The 19,142-nt window shown below is 43.9% G+C and overlaps 1 protein-coding gene and 1 long non-coding RNA gene across 3 annotated transcripts in view; one reads left to right on the top strand and one right to left on the bottom strand.

The window, feature by feature from the left end:
• itga3a (integrin, alpha 3a) overlaps positions 1 to 19,142 on the bottom strand; it is a 34,833-nt gene that overhangs the window by 5,447 nt on the left and 10,244 nt on the right. Inside the window, exons 2-19 of one of the 2 annotated variants that reach the window (XM_066642466.1) lie at positions 18,804 to 18,931; positions 18,046 to 18,137; positions 17,228 to 17,474; positions 17,023 to 17,115; positions 16,712 to 16,928; positions 13,573 to 13,766; positions 12,613 to 12,701; positions 11,931 to 12,067; positions 11,758 to 11,835; positions 7,809 to 7,876; positions 5,628 to 5,770; positions 4,879 to 5,028; positions 2,906 to 3,003; positions 2,173 to 2,359; positions 1,994 to 2,071; positions 1,795 to 1,874; positions 840 to 914; positions 530 to 632 (exon numbers count right to left, since the gene is read on the bottom strand). In XM_066642466.1, coding sequence (XP_066498563.1) covers positions 530 to 632; positions 840 to 914; positions 1,795 to 1,874; positions 1,994 to 2,071; positions 2,173 to 2,359; positions 2,906 to 3,003; positions 4,879 to 5,028; positions 5,628 to 5,770; positions 7,809 to 7,876; positions 11,758 to 11,835; positions 11,931 to 12,067; positions 12,613 to 12,701; positions 13,573 to 13,766; positions 16,712 to 16,928; positions 17,023 to 17,115; positions 17,228 to 17,474; positions 18,046 to 18,137; positions 18,804 to 18,931 — 2,257 coding nt within the window. Of the gene's footprint in view, positions 1 to 529; positions 633 to 839; positions 915 to 1,794; positions 1,875 to 1,993; positions 2,072 to 2,172; positions 2,360 to 2,905; positions 3,010 to 4,878; positions 5,029 to 5,627; positions 5,771 to 7,808; positions 7,877 to 11,757; positions 11,836 to 11,930; positions 12,068 to 12,612; positions 12,702 to 13,572; positions 13,767 to 16,711; positions 16,929 to 17,022; positions 17,116 to 17,227; positions 17,475 to 18,045; positions 18,138 to 18,803; positions 18,932 to 19,142 lie in introns of both variants that reach the window. The other variant, XM_066642465.1, reaches the window with a different exon arrangement.
• LOC136664949 (uncharacterized) lies at positions 8,367 to 9,866 on the top strand. The gene is made up of 3 exons (XR_010795191.1): positions 8,367 to 8,503; positions 9,040 to 9,088; positions 9,252 to 9,866. It is a non-coding gene; the product is annotated as an uncharacterized lncRNA (long non-coding RNA).

The following is a 19,142-nucleotide window of genomic DNA, read 5'->3' as shown; positions in this document are numbered from 1 at the left end:
GTTTACAATTTTAGCACAGTGAAACTTTTAAAAACAAATTTGACAAAAAGGTATATGTTTATTCATATACAGATGTGTAACAGTGTTTACTGCTTTTACTTTATGGAAAATAGAAGCATTAGGAATATATTTTGAAGTTGATTTCTTCATATGTTTTTGCTTATTGCCAGTTTTCTTTGCTTGTGTTTTTTCACACACTGTATCTTTAAGAGACAGCATTGAAAGTTCAGTTTGGGCCACGTGTTGTGGGCACAAAAGCAATTTCCCGCCTGCTTGTTTCAACCAGCGGTTTGCATGATCCTTTTTCAAGGTAAATTCTCACACATACACACACACACACACACACACACACACACACACATACACACACACATAGACACACATGCTGTGTGATGATGAGAAAAAAATATTGCTTCATCTACAGAGGCTTACTATCTGTATGAGATTTAAGCTTTTTTTTTTTTTTTATAAAAAAGAGATATGGAAACTAGCCACAGCAATGCAGAGATGTATTATGGTTATAACCTACAGTAAAGTTAAACTCCACTGCACTGCCGATGTCTGCTGTTTTCTTCATTGCAGACTCCCCCACCACCACCCCGCCAACCTCCACTGGCTGCTCTCTAGGAGAACTATAACAAACATACAAACAGATCTATTACAGACACAGTATATTACACAATACATTCACCCCTTGTCCCTCGTGTTCCACCAGAGGAACCATTCACATGCAGCACTGGAGGAACACTGCAGTGGGAGGTGGTAAACCCAAGAGATTTACCAAAGAGATTGTAGAAATAACCAGTGACCGAAGTGAGGCAGTTAAACATGAAACTCACACCGAGAAGGAGGTCTGAAGTGTGTACTCCACCATTAGGGTCTTGATGAGGGTCAGATCACTCTGATTGCTGAGCCTGGACAGAAAACAACAACAACAACAAAAACAATTGGACAACTAAAATAAAATTTACATGCATTTACGCACTAAAAAAATGATCAAACCATGTATTCTGCGTGGTCAGCCATATAGCCATGACCTGCAGAGTAAGATCCTTTCAAATGATAGTGAGCAAGCCATGAACATGTCAAATCCATTAAAAGAGAATGATTTTTGAAATTTCTGCAGAAATTTCCCTGAAGAGCTGAACTCACTTCTTGCACAACTGTTATAATTAATAATAATTTGATAAAGTGATGTATGCTGAAGGTGATGAAGTGAAGTATGTCAAAAGTGATGCAGTGACAAACAGTGAGAGTGATTCAGTGATGTACAGTGAGTGATGTAGTGATGTATGTCAAGAGTGATGCAATGATGTACAGTGAGTGATGCAGTGATGTATGTCAAGAGTGATGCATTGCTGTATGTTGAGAGTGATGCAGTGATGTACAGTGAGAGAGATGCAGTGATGAATGTTGACAGTGATGCAATGATGCATTTCGAGTGATGCAGTGATGTATGTCGAGAGTGATGCAGTTATGTATGTCAACAGCGATGCAGTGATTTGCAGTGAGAGAGATGCAGTGATGAATGTTGAGAGTGATGTAGTGATGAATGTCGAGAGTGATGCAGCGATGTACAGTTAAAGTGATGCAGTCATGTATGTCGAGTGTGATGCAGTGAGTGTGATGCAGTGATGCACAGTGTGTGTGATGCAGTGATGTACAGTGAGTGTGATGCAGTGATTTACAGTGAGTGTGATGCAGTGGGAGATGCAGTGACGTACAGTGAGTGTGATGCAGTGATGTACAGTGAGTGTGATGCAGTGATGTACAGTGACTGTAAAAGTGACTGACGTTGAGAGCTGGAGGGTCACTTCTATTTCCCGAGTGTCGAGCGAGATCCCGGATGTCTCAAAAATGATCACATACTGTTTCTGTTTAAAAAGACAAATGCTACATTTCATACAGGAACTTCTCTTTCAATCAAAACAAACAAAAATAAATAAACATAAAAAACATAAACATAAATATGAATGTGCATTAGTCACTTTACCCTCTGATCACTCCGGAACGGATCAGCCAGTTCACACAGAAATACATCAGATCTGTCAGGATTACACACCTCTGAACCCTAGAGAGAGAGAGAGAGAGAGAGAGAGAGAGAGAGAGAGAGAGAGAGAGATGTCTTTCTAGTGGTGGAGAACTGCAGTGAAGCTGGAAGAGTGTTCTTACCTCAGCTATAACAGCACTTGCGTCTTTAAGGGCTACGAACTGCAGCGAATGTGGAACACTGACATTGAGGATGGTGTTGTACGCGTCCTCCGCTAATTTCCCTTCACTCACCATGTTCCACACATTTACCAACAGAGTCAGCTTCTTCACACTGGAGTTATACTGAAGTACCTGAAAACCATCCTTACTACACACACACACATACACACACACAAACACAAACACACACCCACACCCCAAGCACACACACACCACACATACACACACACACCACACACACACACACACACACACATAATTAAAAGGAAAAGAGATCAGAGTGTGAATGTAAATGTGTGCGAAGCGAAGACACTTATGGAAGTGTCCCCCACTGGACAGTAAAAAGATAAAGCAGACGGTGGGGTCAGTGGTAGTGTGGTTAGTGTTGTGTTCAGTGTTAGGGTGAGTGCTGTGGTCAGTGTCGTGGTTAGTGCCTTGGTCAGTGTTGGGGTAAATGCTGTGGTCAGTGTTGGGGTCAGTGTTGTGGTCAGTGTGCTTAGTGCTGTGGTCAGTGTTGTGGTCAGTGCTGTGGTCAATGTGCTTAGTGCTGTGGTCAGTGTTGAGGTCAGTGCTGTGGTCAGTGTTGGGGTCAGTGCTGTGGTCAGTGTCATCATTAGTGATGTGGTCAGTGTTGTGGTCAGTATCGTGGTTAGAGCTGTGGTCAGTGTCATGGTTATGATGAAGAGGCTCTTACTCAGTCAGAGGTGTCTTGTCAGAGTTGGCGAACATAGCAGTCATCTGTAGATTACTGCAACAGTTGTTATCATTACCACAGTGCTTCTCAAAGTGGACCTGCACCTGAACAAACATGGGTCAGCTCAGAGAGAGAGAGAGAGAGAGAGAGAGAGAGAGAGAGAGAGAGAGAGAGAGAGAGAATGTAATAAAGTGAAAAACACAAATCACACTGCTTCAGTTTCTCAGGCACCGCACCACAAACTGTGCCCTGTTCACTCAATAGTAGCCCCCTTAAAGCCTTGGCCTTGTTGGTTCAATCCCCAGGACCGGCAGGATCACCCATGTCTGAGGGGCCCTTGAGCAAGGCACTGAACCCACAACTACTCCCTGGGCGCCAGAGATGACTGCACACCACTATGGGTTTATGTTCACAGCCCCTAGGGCACTAGAATACGCACATGGTGAATGTAGGGAGAATGTGTAGTGAGTTTCCTGACAGTGAGTGTCATTTCAAGACAAAACTAAAGAAAAAACATTAATTGAATTCCAGTTACAATCTTTAATTAATCAAACTGAAAAGCCCCTGATGCAGCAGCTGAAATAACATTAAGCAGCAGAGAAAACCTGATTATTGATGAAGGTAAAGGGAGCCTTCTGAAAAAGCCAGTTAAAATGTTCATGTGTTAAACAATGAAAACCAGAATTCCTGACAGCCCCCTCTGCACATTACAACCCTGTGTTCACACCCAAGGGGGAGAGTTTCTGAACTCCAGGTGAACTCTGATTGCCATGGTTTCACTGACACTCAACACAGTGGCAGAGATATAGTAGGGGCCAACCTGCTGAATACTGAATTCCTATTGGTTATTACAACATCACTTGATCTTTGCTCAACTTCATCTTATTGCTGGCTCCACCCACTGTCGCACTGTGGTGGTTTGTCGCATGGTTAGTTTGTATTAGCTCATACTGAAAATGAACGAATGGAGAAAAAAGGAAAAAACTGACCTTTTTCCTCACACATTAAATCTATCACCAAAACTGCATACTTTCATCTGCACAATATTATTACACTCTATATTTACCTCTAAAGATACTGAGATCCTTGTGCACACTTTCATCACTTCTACATTACATTACACTACATTACAATTCTCTCTTATTTAGCCTACAACTCTACACTTATTACAGCACATACATGATTCTTCAGAGTCTTATTTTGCACAGTAAAGTCTGCCCATATTTGACTTCAGTCAGACTCCATATCATTTTGAATCTGTTCAATCCACAATCCCGCTATTAACTTTTAAATCACTACATGACCCACCCCAGCCTCCCCCTTCAGATTATTACTCCCCCTCGGATTATTACATCCCCAAGATTATTACTCCCCCACTCTGATTATTACTAACCCCGATTATTACTCCCTCTGTAATTATTACTCCCCTCTCTGATTATTACTCTCCCCTGATTATTACTCCCCCTCTGATTATTACCCCCCCCCGATTATTACTCCCTATCAGATTATTACTTCCCCTCTGATTATTACTATCCCCCTGATCATTACTTCCCATCTGATTATTACTCCCCCCAATTATTACTCCCCCGATTATTACTCCTCCCTGATTATTAATCCCCCTCTGATTATTACTCCCCCTCTGATTATTACCTCACCCCCTCGATTATTATTCCTCCCTGATTATTACCCCCCCTCTGATTATTACTTCCCCGGTTATTACTCCCTTTCTGATTATTACTCCCCCCTTGATTATTACTCCTCCCTCTGATTATTATGTCCCCTTTTGATTATTTCTCCCCCTCTGATTATTACTCTCCCCATGATTATTACTCCCTCTGATTATTACTCCCCTTCTGATTATTACTCTCCCTCTGATTATTACTCTATATATGTGTAACATATTATAATAATAATAATAATAATTATTATTATTATTAATATTATTATTGTGTGTGTGTGTGTGTGTGAAAGACCTCGGTTCTGCTGGTGAGAGGGTCACCCTGGTTGATGACAGGGTACATGTCAAGGTCCTGAAGGTTCTGCTGCTGAGAGTTGGGTTCTGGTTTAAACAGAGACACGTTCATGGAGAAAGACAATGGTGCCACCTTGTTCCAGACCGGAACCTACACAAACACATAACAACAGACACACTGACACTTACTTACAGCAAAACACATACACAATGGACACATATTGAGGCGTACATACAGCAAAACACACAAATACAGGCCATACATGGACAACAAGACATCATTGATGACTACTGTGCCATGCACCCTGCGGTTACTGTAAAATGAAATAATAATTTGAGGCAGGTCGGGCACACACTTTAACCTGAATGTTAAGTCTAGAAGATAGTATTTAAAGAAATCTTTTTGATGAAAGGAGAACAAATCCCTGCCATGTGTTTGATGGTCAGAAGTAGAGAGGATTTAAAAGGTGATGAACAAGGCTTTAAGGAAGTGGCTATGGGTGCCATGGTGTTTAAGAATTGTGGCATGATATGGAGAGCTGAGCGGTTCACTGTAAGTAGCTCCTGCATCTGACAGTGAAGCTCCACCTGCAACCCACCCCACCCCAGCCTTATAACCAGCACTCCTGACCTAATGGACCCAGTAAAACTTCCCCCTCCGTCCTGATGAACCCAGACACATAAAATGCATACCATGAGAACAATATGAATATACATTCATTTGTGTGTGTGTATGTGTATGTGTTTTACTAGTAGTGAAAGCTGGAGTTTGTCACAGCTCTGTGACGGCATGTACAAGAACCCAGTAAAGGAGTCTTTGTTGTTTTTGAGGAACAGGACTCGGCTTCTTGTGGAGCGCTGGAGTAGATCAGCATCAACCGTGTACATCACCGCTGTGAACAACAACAACCTTAAGTTCAACATCTGGTCTACATTAAGCCTCAGACACAGCAGCCCAGGTATATTTTATTTACAAAGCTTTGCTGGTGAACTCCATTCTTATCTGTCTACTAGGACTGGGAGAGATGGCACTAAAATAATATAACAATATTTCAGGGTATTTTGGTGATAATGATATTCTTGGTGATATGAAAAAAACACTTGCATAGATTCTGGTTTTGTATATAACAATAATGTAGCATATCAATCTACAACACAAACAAAGTGCAGAAAATTGTGTGTGTGCATATAAACAGCAAAAGTAAACAATTATACAAAAAAGTAAATGTAAAACTTCACAGTAAATAACAAAACAAACAAGAAAAGTCAGAATATCACAATTATCAAAACAGTGATTTTTTTATATTATTTAAAAAGTTATGACGATATTATCGCCAATGATACAATACGGAACAGCCCTACTGTATACAATGTGTCAATATGTGACATGAGTCCCGCTCTTCTGAAAAGTCCCTGGAATAATCTTCAGAATACATCAGATCTGACTGAGTTTGTCTCTTTGACAGATTTTAAAGTCTGGATAAATAACTGTAACTCAAGTGTGCAAATGTTTCTCCTGAAGTGGACTTTGTGTTTGTTGTTTTGTTTTGAACCTGTCCTCAGTGTTTTGTGTTTGGTTATGCTCAGTTTTATAATTGCTATGACAGGAAATGTTTTGTAAAGACGTTATTCTTCCTGATTTTAATCTGTGCATGTTGTCAGTCCTATCCATATTATGATGCTAATCATAGCACAGCATCGAATACTGATTGTTTTTATTATTACTACAACCCCTGGCAAAAATTATGCTTGCAGTCTCATTGACTTAATGAGTTACAAACAGTACTCTTCATCAATCTGGCTCCAGTTTTCTTTGATTGCTGTTGCCAGATCAGCTTTGCAGGTTGGAGCCTTGTCATGGACCATTTTCTTTAACTTCCACCACAGATTTTCAATTGGATTGAGATCCAGACTGTTTGCAGGCCATGACATTGACCTTATGTGTCTTTCTTCAAGGAATGTTTTCATAGATTTTGCTCTATGGCAAAATGCATTATCATCTTGAAAAGGATAATGATTGAAAATGATTTCATCTTCCTCAAACATCCTTTTGATAAATGGGATAAGAAAAGTGTCCACAACTGCCTTTCCTTAGCACATTGTAACCTTGTTTTTTTCTGTTTAGGTGTTACTGATGGCTTTCTTTTAGCTTTTCTGTATGCAAATCCCATTTCCTTTCTTACAGTTCGGTCATAGACGTTGACTCCAGTTTCCTCCCATTTGTTCCTCATTTGTTTTGTTGTACATCTGTTTTCAAGGCATATTGCTTTAAGTTTTCTGTCTTGACACTTTGATGTCTTCCTTGGTAGTATGATGGCCTTGGTATCAGTATGCTTGTCTTTAACAACCTTCCCATGTTGTTTGAACTTGGTCCAGGTTTTAGACACAGCTGACTTGCACAACATCTTGTGCAACACTGCGTGATGATTTACCCTCTTTGAGGAGATTGATAATCCTCTGCTTTGTTTCAATTGACATCTCTGGTGTTGGAGCCATGATTCATGTCAGTCCATTTGTTGCAACAGCTCTCCAATGTGTGATCATTCCTTTTTACCTGCATACTAAGGAACAGCTTTAATCTGATACCGGTGTTAGTGTTTGTAATGAAAATTTGCAGGGTGACTCCATAATTTTTCCTGAGAATCGAGTGATTCCATAATTTATTCCCTGTGTTTTTCTAAAAATCTAACTGTTACTGGCTACTACTATTATTTTTCTTGATTTATTTTAGTGTTTCTTAAAACCAGAAATTTACCATTGGAAATGCCTTCAAAATTAAACAACTGAAGGAACATCCTCAGAGACCAATTTTTGCCAGGGATTGTAATAATTGTAGTAAGATCAGTTATTATGCTAGGGTTAGCTTTAGGGTTATGGTTAACTTAAACAAAGCTTAAATTAATCTAAAAATCATTTAAAGCTTTCACTCACTGATATTTTTTTTGAACTCTGGGTCTCCTGTACTCACAGTGTAGGAAAAACACACCTCCACTTCAATACTGTAACAGACAAACACACACACACACACACACACACACACGGTTTCCACTGGTATCTTGCTCATAATATACTCAGTGAAATTAGTACGTCAAATATTTTAATAGAATGGTAAATTACACAATTACACAAGTCAGGACATTTATGTCAGTGTGTATAGTAGTGTGTGCACAGTAGTGCGTGTACAGTAGTGCATGTACACTAGTCTGTGTATTAGTACTGCGTGAATAGTAGTGCGTGTACAGTGCCTGTATTAGTAGTGTGTGTACAGTACAGTTGTGCGTGTACCGTAGTGTGTGTATTAGTAGTGCGTGTACCATACAGTGGTGCATGTCACTGGGCCATTAGTTATTTTTGGGCTTGGGCAGCCACCATAGTGGAGGAGCACCCCCCCCCCCCCTTCTCTCCTGGGTCATGCTGTTGCTCATTAGCTCCAATGTATATATACGCAGTTAGCATCAGGTAGGCTAAGCTCCCACTTTTTATCGTTTGGGTCGCGGTACTTGCTGCTGAGCGTCTCGGACATTTTACCAGAAAGAAGACAGGTGCCACTCTCCCCGTCGATTCACCACATTGCTAGCCGTTACCGGCAGCTTTAATCTGGGACAGTGCATATAAAGCAGTTGTTGGTGAGTACGATTGGTTGGACAGTAGACATTAGGAACTACCGTCACCTCTTTTAATAAAGTTGATCAATATATAGGATGGAAATTATTATTTTTAAGAAACAGTATTAACTTTACAATCTGCACAACAGGACAAAGGATAAATGTTGTGTGTGGGAAGGGGGTGGGTGTTAACTATTTGAACTTATTGTAAACGACAGGGTCTTCTAGCAGAGAGGTCACTAGGTCATTGGAAAGCCTTAGCAACAGCCTAGCAACGACTGACTATGGCATCAGGGAGCCAATCAGGGTGAAGCATATACGCTAGGGGGAAGGACCATGATTATATTACAGGGAGTCAGAGGTCACTCCGGCGGAGAACAGGGCAGAGAGAGACAGAGAGGCACATCTGTACTGTTCTTCCCAGAATTCTGTATAATAAACTGTTTTAATTGTTTATTCGAATTATCTGTGTTGACCTCATTTGTTCCCTGAATCTACATCAACGAATATGCAGGACAGTTTTGTCCACAAAATTAACAGGAAAATGTTGTATTTAGGTGTATGTTGGCGTGCCTGAGAACGGGTGGGCTGGCAAGCTGCATCGAGGTACGAATTCCATTCTTTTAGTTAGGCTGGTGTATGTTTTAGTTATAGATGGGTTTAAGGGCTTGAGGCACAGAGGGTATGTGTGCTTAGCACGTGGCTAGCTTTATCCCACCTATTATATGATGTTTTTATATTTTTATGATTAAAATGTTCCTTTTATTAGGTGCTCTGGGGTGTCGCCATTGGAGGTGGCCCTGGTGGTGTGGAGCAGAGCTTCTCCTAGTCTCCTGCTGTTTTGCCTTTGTGGATATATTGTGGGGTTGAACCACTTATCTTGGTTTATCTGGTTGTTTCTTTTATTTTGATTATTTGCCCTTGTGGGTTTTCTTATTTGTTTTGTTATTGAGTTCTTATGTGGGTATTACAGTCCTTTTTAAGCATTTGATCTGCCTGTTTTACATAATTGTGTATTTTACCTGTTCTTGCAGAGCAACCTGGTACACGAGTGTCCTTTTGGTTGACTGGTTATGCTTTTCGGACATTTCTTTCCTTTTTCCTGGGCACTTGATCTGCTGTGTGTGGAGTCACTACCCTATGAGGGTTCTTTTTGGTAACCTGTGTGTGTGGGTTGTATAGTCTCTAGTATTGGAACTCTGTATAGGAGAGCGTCTGCTTGGAACCCAGTTAAAATATATGCAAATGGTGGGATCATGTGGTGAGCCAATCTAGTCAATAACCATGTTGGGGTTATTTTCAGAAGTGAATAGGTAAAACCCCACTGTATTCTCTTGTGTTTTATTTTTTAAACTTATTAATAAAGTTGTTATTTTAAATGTTTATAAGGAAACTGGTATTAAGTAAAGGACTTTGTATGCTGAACTCTTTCGTGTCTCTTCTCTTTATTGAACGTACCTGTGTGCTTTTGGGAAAGTACTTGGGCTTAGGATGAAACTCCCTAGGTGGCGTAGTCTGGCTAATTTACTAATTTAACTAATTTAAACACTAGCCAAGGCCTTACATGTACGGTAGTGTGTGTATAGTAGTGTATGTATTAGTGGTTTGTGTGTATAAGTGGTTTGTGTATAGTAGTGTGTGTGTATAGCAGCGGCGATTGCTCTAAGAGTGCAAGGGAAGCTCAGCTTCCCCTAAAATGTAAAAAAATAAGTGATCAAATATGTTGTGTGTACGTGTCATTGAATAAATATGCACTACAACGAGCTCAACTTTTGTTCAGAATCAGCTTCTTATCACTGGTAAGACGCAGCTTTCCCCTCAATCATTGCCGTAGCTTCAGTGCTTTAAACAGTGAGGACGCTGAGCATCCACAGAGTTCAATAGCGAAGCAGCGAAACGAGACGAGTCATTGGATAAATGCTGGGCTTTGTCCTGCCCATCGGACGCTCACCGTCTCTGGGGTTCTATGGGGCAGTGGGCTGGCCTCGGCTGGCCCGGACGCTCAGCTTCTGCATGATGATTGGATGATCTGTCTGAGGCTGAATCCCTTTTTGATTGACAGCGAAATGAGCGAATCAGCGATCCTTTGGAGTAAAGATCCGTGGGAGCACAGGCGGACACACTTCACATGGGCCAAGGCCGTTTAAGCAGCCTAGCTCTGCTGGCCATTGAGAGGACACTAGTCAAGTCCCTGGAAAAGACGCCTTGTTGGTACGACAGGGTCAAAGATCATTTTCTTAAAAAGGAATGTAGGGTAGAATTTACGTATAAATAAACGGACACATTTTATGATGTAGGCCGAAATTGAGCCTCCCCTCCTTGAAAGACCAGCATCCGCCACTGGTGTATAGTAGTGTGTATATTAGTAGTGTGTGTGTGTATAGAATTGTGTGTATTAATGGTGTGTGTATAGTAATGTGTTTATAGTAGTGTGGATTTAGTGTTGTGTGTGTGAATAGTTGTCTGTGTATTAGTGGTGTGTGTATAGTATTGTGGGTATTAGTAGTGTGTGTGTGTGTATAGAAGTTTGTGTATTAATGGTGTGTATAGTAGTGTGTGTATTAGTGGTGTGTCTATAGTAGTGTGTGTGTGTATAGAATTGTGTGTATTAATGGTGTGTGTATAGAATTGTGTGTATTAATGGTGTGTGTATAGTAATGTGTTTATAGTAGTGTGGATTTAGTGTGTGTGTGTGAATAGTTGTCTGTGTATTAGTGGTGTGTGTATAGTATTGTGGGTATTAGCGGTGTGTGTATAGTAGTGTGTGTAATGTGTGTATTTGTGGAGTGTGCATATTAGTGTGTGTATAGTAGTGTGTGTATTAGTTGTGTGTGTATAGTGGTATTTGTATTAGTGGTGTGTGTATTAGTGGTGTGTGTTTATAATGCTGTGGATATAGTTTTTGTATTAGTCGTGTGTGTATAGTAGTCTGTGTATTAGTGGTGTGTGTATAGTAGTCGGTGTATTATTGGTGTGTTTATAGTATTGTGGGTATTAGTGTTGTGTATATAGTATTGTGTGTAATGTGTGCATATTAGTGTGTGTATAGTAGTGTGTGTGTGTGTGTGTGTGTACAGTATTGTGTGTTTTAGTAGGGTGTGTATAGTGGTATTTGTATTAGTTGTGTGTAGTAGTGGTGTGTGTATTAGTGGTGTGTGTATAGTAGTGTGTGTATTAGTAGTGTGAATGTGTGTGTCTGTGTTTGTGTGTGTGTGTATTTGTACTGTGAATGTGTATGCGCATTTGTATGTGTGTGTGGTAATATTAGTGCCCACCAGTTGGAGCAGTTTTGCGGATTCACAATTTGCGGAGTCACAGCGAAAGACGACTTCAGATTAATAACAGGACGAGATCTGAAAAAGAGAGAGAGAGAAAAAGAGAGCGAGTACAGTACTGAACTACACTAAGAAAGTTGTGCAGTTGTGTGAGTGTGAGTGTGTGTCGGTACCTAAGTAAAGCCACTCGATTGTCCAGGGACCCGACCACAACGTCCGGGTATTTATTCCCATCAACATCTAACCCGCCGCTGATGGAGTAACCGAACGTCTGAAAACCCCCGTTACTGACATCCTTCCCCTCGATCACCTACACAACAACACAATACTGTCACATCACGTACACAACAGCACAACACTGTCACATCACCTACACAACAACACAACTCTGTCACATAACCTACACAACAACACAAAACTGTCACATCACCTACACAACAACGCAACACAATCAAGTCGCCTACACAAAAACACAACACTGTCACATGAACAGCACAAAAACATCTCATCACCTACACAACAGCACAACACTGTCACATCACCTACACAACAGCACAACACGGTCACATCACCTACACAACAGAACAACACGGTCACATCACCTACACAACAGAACAACACGGTCACATCACCTACACAACAGAACAACACGGTCACATCACCTACACAGCAACACGACAGCACAACACAGTCACATCACCTACACAACAACACACCACCGTCACACCACCTTAACAACAACACAACACTGTCACATGACCTACACAACAGCACAACACCGTCACATCACCTACACAACAACACAACACTGTCACATCACCTACACAATAACTACGCTCCCAGTCAACTTCTCACCTGACTGGGTATATTGGAAATTCCAGTTTTGCTTCCCATCCATATGTAGACTCTTCCAGATTCGAAAAAAGGAGCCCCAGCTGCAAAATCTACAAGAGAAAAATATTAAGTGAGATTTGTTGTCCAGCAGGAGGCAGCACTGCTTCAGATTGCACTGCGCACTGCTCTGGTTTTGGCTGATATTTGTTCTTAAAGGTTTTGTTAACTAAAGCTGGAGTTAGGGTGAGGGTGGTACAGTATGGTTGGTGCAGTGAGGTTGGCGAAATGAGGGGGGTGTAGTGAAGGTGGTGCCGTGGGGATGGTTGAGTGAGTTTGGTGTAGTGAGCATGGAGCGTTGAGGTTAGTGTAGTGAAGGTGGTGAAATGAAAGTGGTGTATTGATGCAGTGAAGGTGGTGAAGTTAGGGCGGTGCTGTGAAGCGTGGTGCAGTGAGGGTAGTATAGTGAGGGTGGAGAGGTAAGTGTGGAACAGTGAGGGCGGTGTAGAGAAGGTGGTGCGTTGAGGGTGGAGAGGTGAGAGTGCTTAAGTGAGGGTGGAGAGGTGAGCCTGGTGTAGAGAGGGTGGAGAGGTGAAGGTGTTGAGATGAGAGTGGTGTAGTGATGTTGTAGAGGTGAGGGTGGACTGGAAAGGGTGCAGTGAAGGTGGTGTAGTGAGGGTGGAGAGGTGAGGGTGGAGCGTTAAAAATGGTTAGTGAGGGTGGAGTGGTGAGGATGCAGTGAGGTTGTAGTTGTGAGGGTGGTTTATTGAGGGTTGAGAGATATGGGTGCAGTGAGGCTGGAGAGGTGAGGGTGGTGTAGTGAGGGTGGTGAAGTGATGGTGTGGTGAGGGTGGTGTAGTGAAGGTGGAGCGGAGTGGGTGGTATAGTGCGGGTGGAGCGATTAGGTTGGTGTAGTGAAGGTGGAGCGGAGTGGGTGGTGTAGTGAGGGTGAAGGGGTGGGGATTGAGCAGTAATTGTTTTTACCCTGAAATCCGTCCTGGTTTAGGTCTCCCACTGCAGACACAGACATTCCTAAACCAGAACGCCTCGGACCAACAATCCTCACCACGACTGAATCCCGGAAATTCCCATTCTCATTCAGGAAAACATACACAGCACCACCTTCCTCCCTCCTCCGGTCAAAATAAAATGGAGCTCCCACCACCAGCTCCTTCCACCTGCGAAAAAATCAACAGATAAACAACAAGTAAACAGCAGGTAAGCATAAAGTAAACAACAAATAAACAATATATAACCCAAGGGAAACGACTGCCTGCATCCTTTCTGTGCCCTATGTCCTGTCTATGTCCTTTCTGTGTCTTGCGTCCTGTCTGTGTCCTATGTCCTGTATGTGTCCTGTTTCCTGTCTGTGTCCTGTGTCCTGTCTATGTGCTGTCTGTGTCCTGTGTCCTACAACCTGTCTGTGTCCTGTCCTCGGTCTGTGTCCTGTGTCCTGTCTGTGTCCTGTATCCTGACTGTGTCCTATGTCCTGTCTGTGCCCTGTCTTTGTCCTGACCCGTCTGTGTCCTGTGACTTTTCTGTGTCCTGTCCCCTGTCTGTTTCTTGTTTGCTATTTGTGTCCTGTCCCCTGTTTGTGTCCTGTCTCCTATCTGTCCTGCCTGTGTCCAGTCCCCTGTCTGTGTCCTGTCTGTGTCAAGTCCCCTGTCTATGTACTGTGTACAGTAAGGTTGGTGCAGTGAGGTTGGTGAAATGAGGGTGGTGTAGTGAAGGTGATGCTGTGGGGATGGTGGAGTGAGTTTGGTGTAGTGAGCATGGAGCGTTGAGGGTGGTGAAATGAAAGTGGTGTATTGGTGCAGTGAAGGTGGTGAAGTTAGGGCAGTGCTGTGAAGTGTGGTGCAGTGAGGGTGGGGTAGTGAGGGTGGAGCGGTGAGGGTGGTGTAGTGAGGGTAGAGCAGTGAGGTTGGAGAGGTGAGTGTGGTCTAGAGAGGGTGGAGTGCTGAGGGTGCAGTGAGGGTGGAGGGGTGAGGGTGGAGAGGTAAGAGTGCTGTAGTGAGGGTGGAGAGGTGAGGGTGGTGTAGTGAGGGTAGATCAGTGAGGTTGGAGAGGTGAGTGTGGTCTAGAGAGGGTGGAGTAGTGAGGGTGCAGTGAGGGTGGAGAGGTGAGGGTGATCTAGAGAGGGTGGAGCACTGAGGGTGCAGTGAGGGTGGAGAGGTGAGAGTGCTGTAGTGAGGGTGAAGTTCTCATGGACTACTAACTATCATCACCAGTAGATTGAACAGAGGAGGATGGGTCACCCCTTGTGAGCCTTGGTTCCTCCCAAGGTTTCTTCCTCAGCTGGGGGAGTTTTTCCTTGCCACTGTCGCCCCTGGCTTGCTCACTTGAGGGTTTACATTTGTTTTTACATTTCATGTCAAATCTTTGTCTTACTGGAATTCTGTGAAGCTGCTTTGTGACAACATCAGTTGTGAAAAGCGCTATATAAATAAATTTGATTTGATTTGATTTGATTTAGTGAGGTTGTAGAGATGAGGGTGGTGTGGTGAGGGTGTGGTGAGGGTGGAGAGGTGAGTGTGGTGTAGAGAGGGTAGTGCAGTGAGGGTAACGACTGCCTGCATCCTGTGTGTGTCCTGTGTCCTGTCTGTGTCCTGTTTCCTGTCTGTGTCCTATGTCCTGTCTGTGTCCTATGTCCTGTCTGTGTCCTGTCTCTGTCCTGTCTCTGTCCTGTTTCCTGTCTGTGTCCTGTCTGCTGTCTTTGTCCTGTCCCCTGTCTGTGTCCGGTGTCCTGTCTATGTCCTATGACCAGTCTGTGTCCTGTCCTCAGTCTGTGTCCTGTCTGTGTCCCGTCCCCTGTCTGCGTCCTGTGTACAGTAAGGTTGGTGAAATGAGGGGGGTGTAGTGAAGGTGATGCCGTGGGGATGGTGGAGTGAGTTTGGTGTAGTGAGCATTGAGCGTTGAGGTTGGTGTAGTGAGGGTGGTGAAATGAAAGTGGTGTGGTGGTGAAGTTAGGGCAGTGCTGTGAAGTCTGGTTCAATGAGGGTAGTATAGTGAGGGTGGAGAGGTAAGTGTGGAACAGTGAGGGTGGTGTAGAGAAGGTGAGGGTGGATAGGTGAGGGTGGTGCAATGAGGGAAACGACTGTCTGCATCCTGTCTGATTCCTGTGTCCTGTCTCTATCCTGTATCCTGTCTGTGTCTTATGTTCTGTCTGTGTCCTGCCTGTGTCCTTTGTCCTGTGTCCTGTCTGTGTCCTATGTCTCATCTCTGTCCTGTCCCCTGCCTGTGTCTGGTCCCCTGTCTGTGTCCTATGTCCTGTCTGTGACAAGTGGAGAAGTTAGGGCAGTGCTGTGAAGTGTGGTGAAGTCAGCGTAGTATAGTGAGGGTGAAGAGGTAAGTGTGGAACAGTGAGGGCGGTGTAGAGAAGGTGGAGCAGTGAAGGTGGAGCAGTGAGGGTGGAGCAGTGAGGTTGGAGTGGTGAAGGTGTAGAGAGGGTGGAGGGGTGAGGGTGGTAAGATGAGGGTGGAGAGGTGAGGGTGCGGTGAGGGTAGAGCAGTGAGGTTGGAGAGTTGAGGGTGCAGTGAGGGTAGTGTAGAGAGGGTGGAGCAGTGAGGGTGCAGTTATGGTGGAGAGGTGAGAGTGCTGTAATGAGGGTGGAGAGGTGAGGGTGGAGAGGTAAGTGTGGAACAGTGAGGGTGGTGTAGATAAGGTGGTGCAGTGAGGGTGGTGTAGTGAGGGTTGAGCAGTGAGGTTGGAGAGGTGAGGGTGGTGTAGAGAGGGTGGAGCAGTGAGGGTGGAGAGGTGAGAGTGCTGTAGTGAGGGTTGAGAGGTGAGGGTGGTGTAGTGAGGTTGTAGAGGTGAGGGAGGTGCTGTGAGGGTGGAGAGGCGAGGGTGGTGCAGTGAGGGTAACGACTGCCTGCATCCTGTCTGTGACCTGTCTGTGTCCTATGTTCTGTCTGTGTCCTGTCTCTGTCCTGTTTCCTGTCTGTGTGCTGTGTGCTGTCTGTGTCCTGTCCCCTGTCTGTGTCCTGTCCCCTGTCTGTGTCCTGTCCCCTGTCTGTGTCCTGTCCCCTGTCTGTGTCCTGTCCCCTGTCTGTGTCCTGTCGCCTGTCTGTGTCCTGTCGCCTGTCTGTGTCTAGTCCCCTGTCTGTGTCTAGTCCCCTGGTCATACCCGTCATTGTTGAGGTCCACTAAAGCGATGCTGTTTCCAAAGTATGATCCGATCTGTTCTCCTCTGAGAACAATCTGATTATTAAGCTCTGCTCCATCGTCTTTCTTCATCATCTTTGCCAAAAAAACAGAGCCTTTAGAGTCATCTCTCGGTGCTCCAGTCACTACTGTGTCCTCCTTCTGACTCAGGACCGCACGGTCCCATGCTACAGAGTAACCTAACAAACAAACAAACAAACAAACAATGGCATAAATTCAAATAACCCTGTCCTGTACAACAGTAAAGCTCTGGGATTATACTGGATTTCTTACCAATATAAATGTTTCCTTTTTTGTTGTCTGGAAACTTCATGATCTGCGTGTCATACTGGTCCTTGGGGTTTCTGTAAATAAGGAATGAATTTCCTGGAGGACAAAGAGAGGGTTACACAGCTCAGATTATCCCTTTCACATCTTACGGGACATATAGACACAGCCTGGGACTCTAAGTTGTAAAATGGATGTTACTGGTATTTACCCTGCCAGTTGTAGCAGCCCGGGGCACCGGTGAGGACATAGTCCTGGGTCATTAAAGCTGAAATGCCCATGTTACAGAGCCCCTCAGCAAACTGGTCTCCATTCGGGTCACACACCTCGTTCCTGTACTGCCACTGATCATTATTCTTCGGGTCATATGAGAGATTATTTCCCCGAATGTAACACTTCCCAATCATTCGCAGAATATTCCCTCCATGCATACTCCTCGTATAACGATGACCACAAGCCTGCAGACAACAAGATTCACCCAGGTAACTCACATGAGTAACTCACCTGAGTAAAACACCAGAGTCACTCTTCTGAGTAACACAGCTGAGTCACTCAACAGAGTAACACATCCGAGTCACTTACCAGAGTAACACACCTTAGACACTCACCTGAGTAACACACCCGAGTAACACACCTTAGACACTCACCTGAGTCACTCACCGGAGTAACACATCTTAGACACTCACCAGAGTGACACACCTTAGATACTCACCTGAGTCACTTACGGGAGTAACACACCCAAGTCACTCACCTGAGTAACACACCTTAGACACTCACCTGAGTCACTCACTGGAGTAACACACCAGAGTCACTTACCAGAGTAACACACCTTAAACACTCACCTGAGTAACACACCTGAGTCACTCACCAGAGTAACACACCCGAGTCACTTACCAGAGTAACACACCTTAGACACTAACTGGAGTAACACACCTGAGTAATATACTTTTAGAAATTTGCACTAAATTACAATTTAAAAAGTAAATTCTGTAAAAGACTACTTATTGGTTATTGGTTGGTGTAACTGACCATAACTCTTCCTCCAGGCTGAGGCTGACTGGCCACTGAGACTCCAAGCCACATCCCCTCCATAACACCATCAGGATCTACACCATCAGGATCTACACACACACACACACACACACACAAACACACACACACACACACACACTGAATTATGTGTAATATATGAGATCTTTAAAGATCCTCAGGGGAACTCTAAGCCCTGTGGTCCAGACTCTGGGGACATCAGCCTCATGCAGGCAATGGTGGAGAGACTCCCCAGGTGTCTGAGTGGGTGGGGCTATCCTGTTGTAGTCTGAGTGGGTGGGGCTATCCTGTTGTAGTCTGAGTGGGTGGAGCTATCCTGTTGATGTCTGAGTGGGTGGAGCTATCCTGTTGTAGTCTGAGTGATTGCAGCTATCCTGCTGTAGTTTGAGTGGTTGGAGCTATCCTGCTATAGTCTGAGTGGGTGGGGCTATCCTGCTATAGTCTGAGTGGGTGGAGCTATTCTGCTATAGTCTGAGTGGGTGGGGCTATCCTGTTGTAGTCTGTGTGGTTGCAGCTATCCTGTTGTAGTCTGAGTGGTTGGAGCTATCCTGCTGTAGTCTAAGTGGGTGGGGCTATCCTGGTATATTCTAAGTGTGTGGTTCTATTCTGCTATAGTCTGAGTGGGTGGAGCTATCCTGCTATAGTCTGAGTGGGTGGGGCTATCCTGCTATAGTCTATAGAGTGAAAAGAGCTAAATTGCCATAGTTAGTGGGGAAGGGCTAAAGCACATACTTTACCTGAGCTAATTAAATTTGTCCTTGTACAGTCTCTGGGATTTGTGCTGATTGGACAAGCAAACATATCTCCCGTCCGACTGGCTGCCAACGTAGGCTCTGCCCTCTCTCTTGGTGCCCCAACAAGAAGTCTAAATGTAGGAAATAAAGAAAGTAGTTAATGTTGTGTGTATATTCTGATGTTGTCACCTGGTGTTAAATCCTGAAAAAAAATCTAACAATAATTTACACCTTCCACTTGATTTCAGGAGGACACATGAGTTAAGGGTGCACAGGGAGTTAGTGAGCACTTCTTTGTTTTATACATGCAGTGACAAATTGTACAACCGACACACCATTCCT

This window comes from Hoplias malabaricus, chromosome 13 (assembly GCF_029633855.1).
Source record: "Hoplias malabaricus isolate fHopMal1 chromosome 13, fHopMal1.hap1, whole genome shotgun sequence".
Lineage (NCBI taxonomy): Eukaryota > Metazoa > Chordata > Actinopteri > Characiformes > Erythrinidae > Hoplias > Hoplias malabaricus.
Note: the sequence above shows the minus strand (reverse complement) of the source record. Positions and strands in the feature narration are given on the sequence as shown.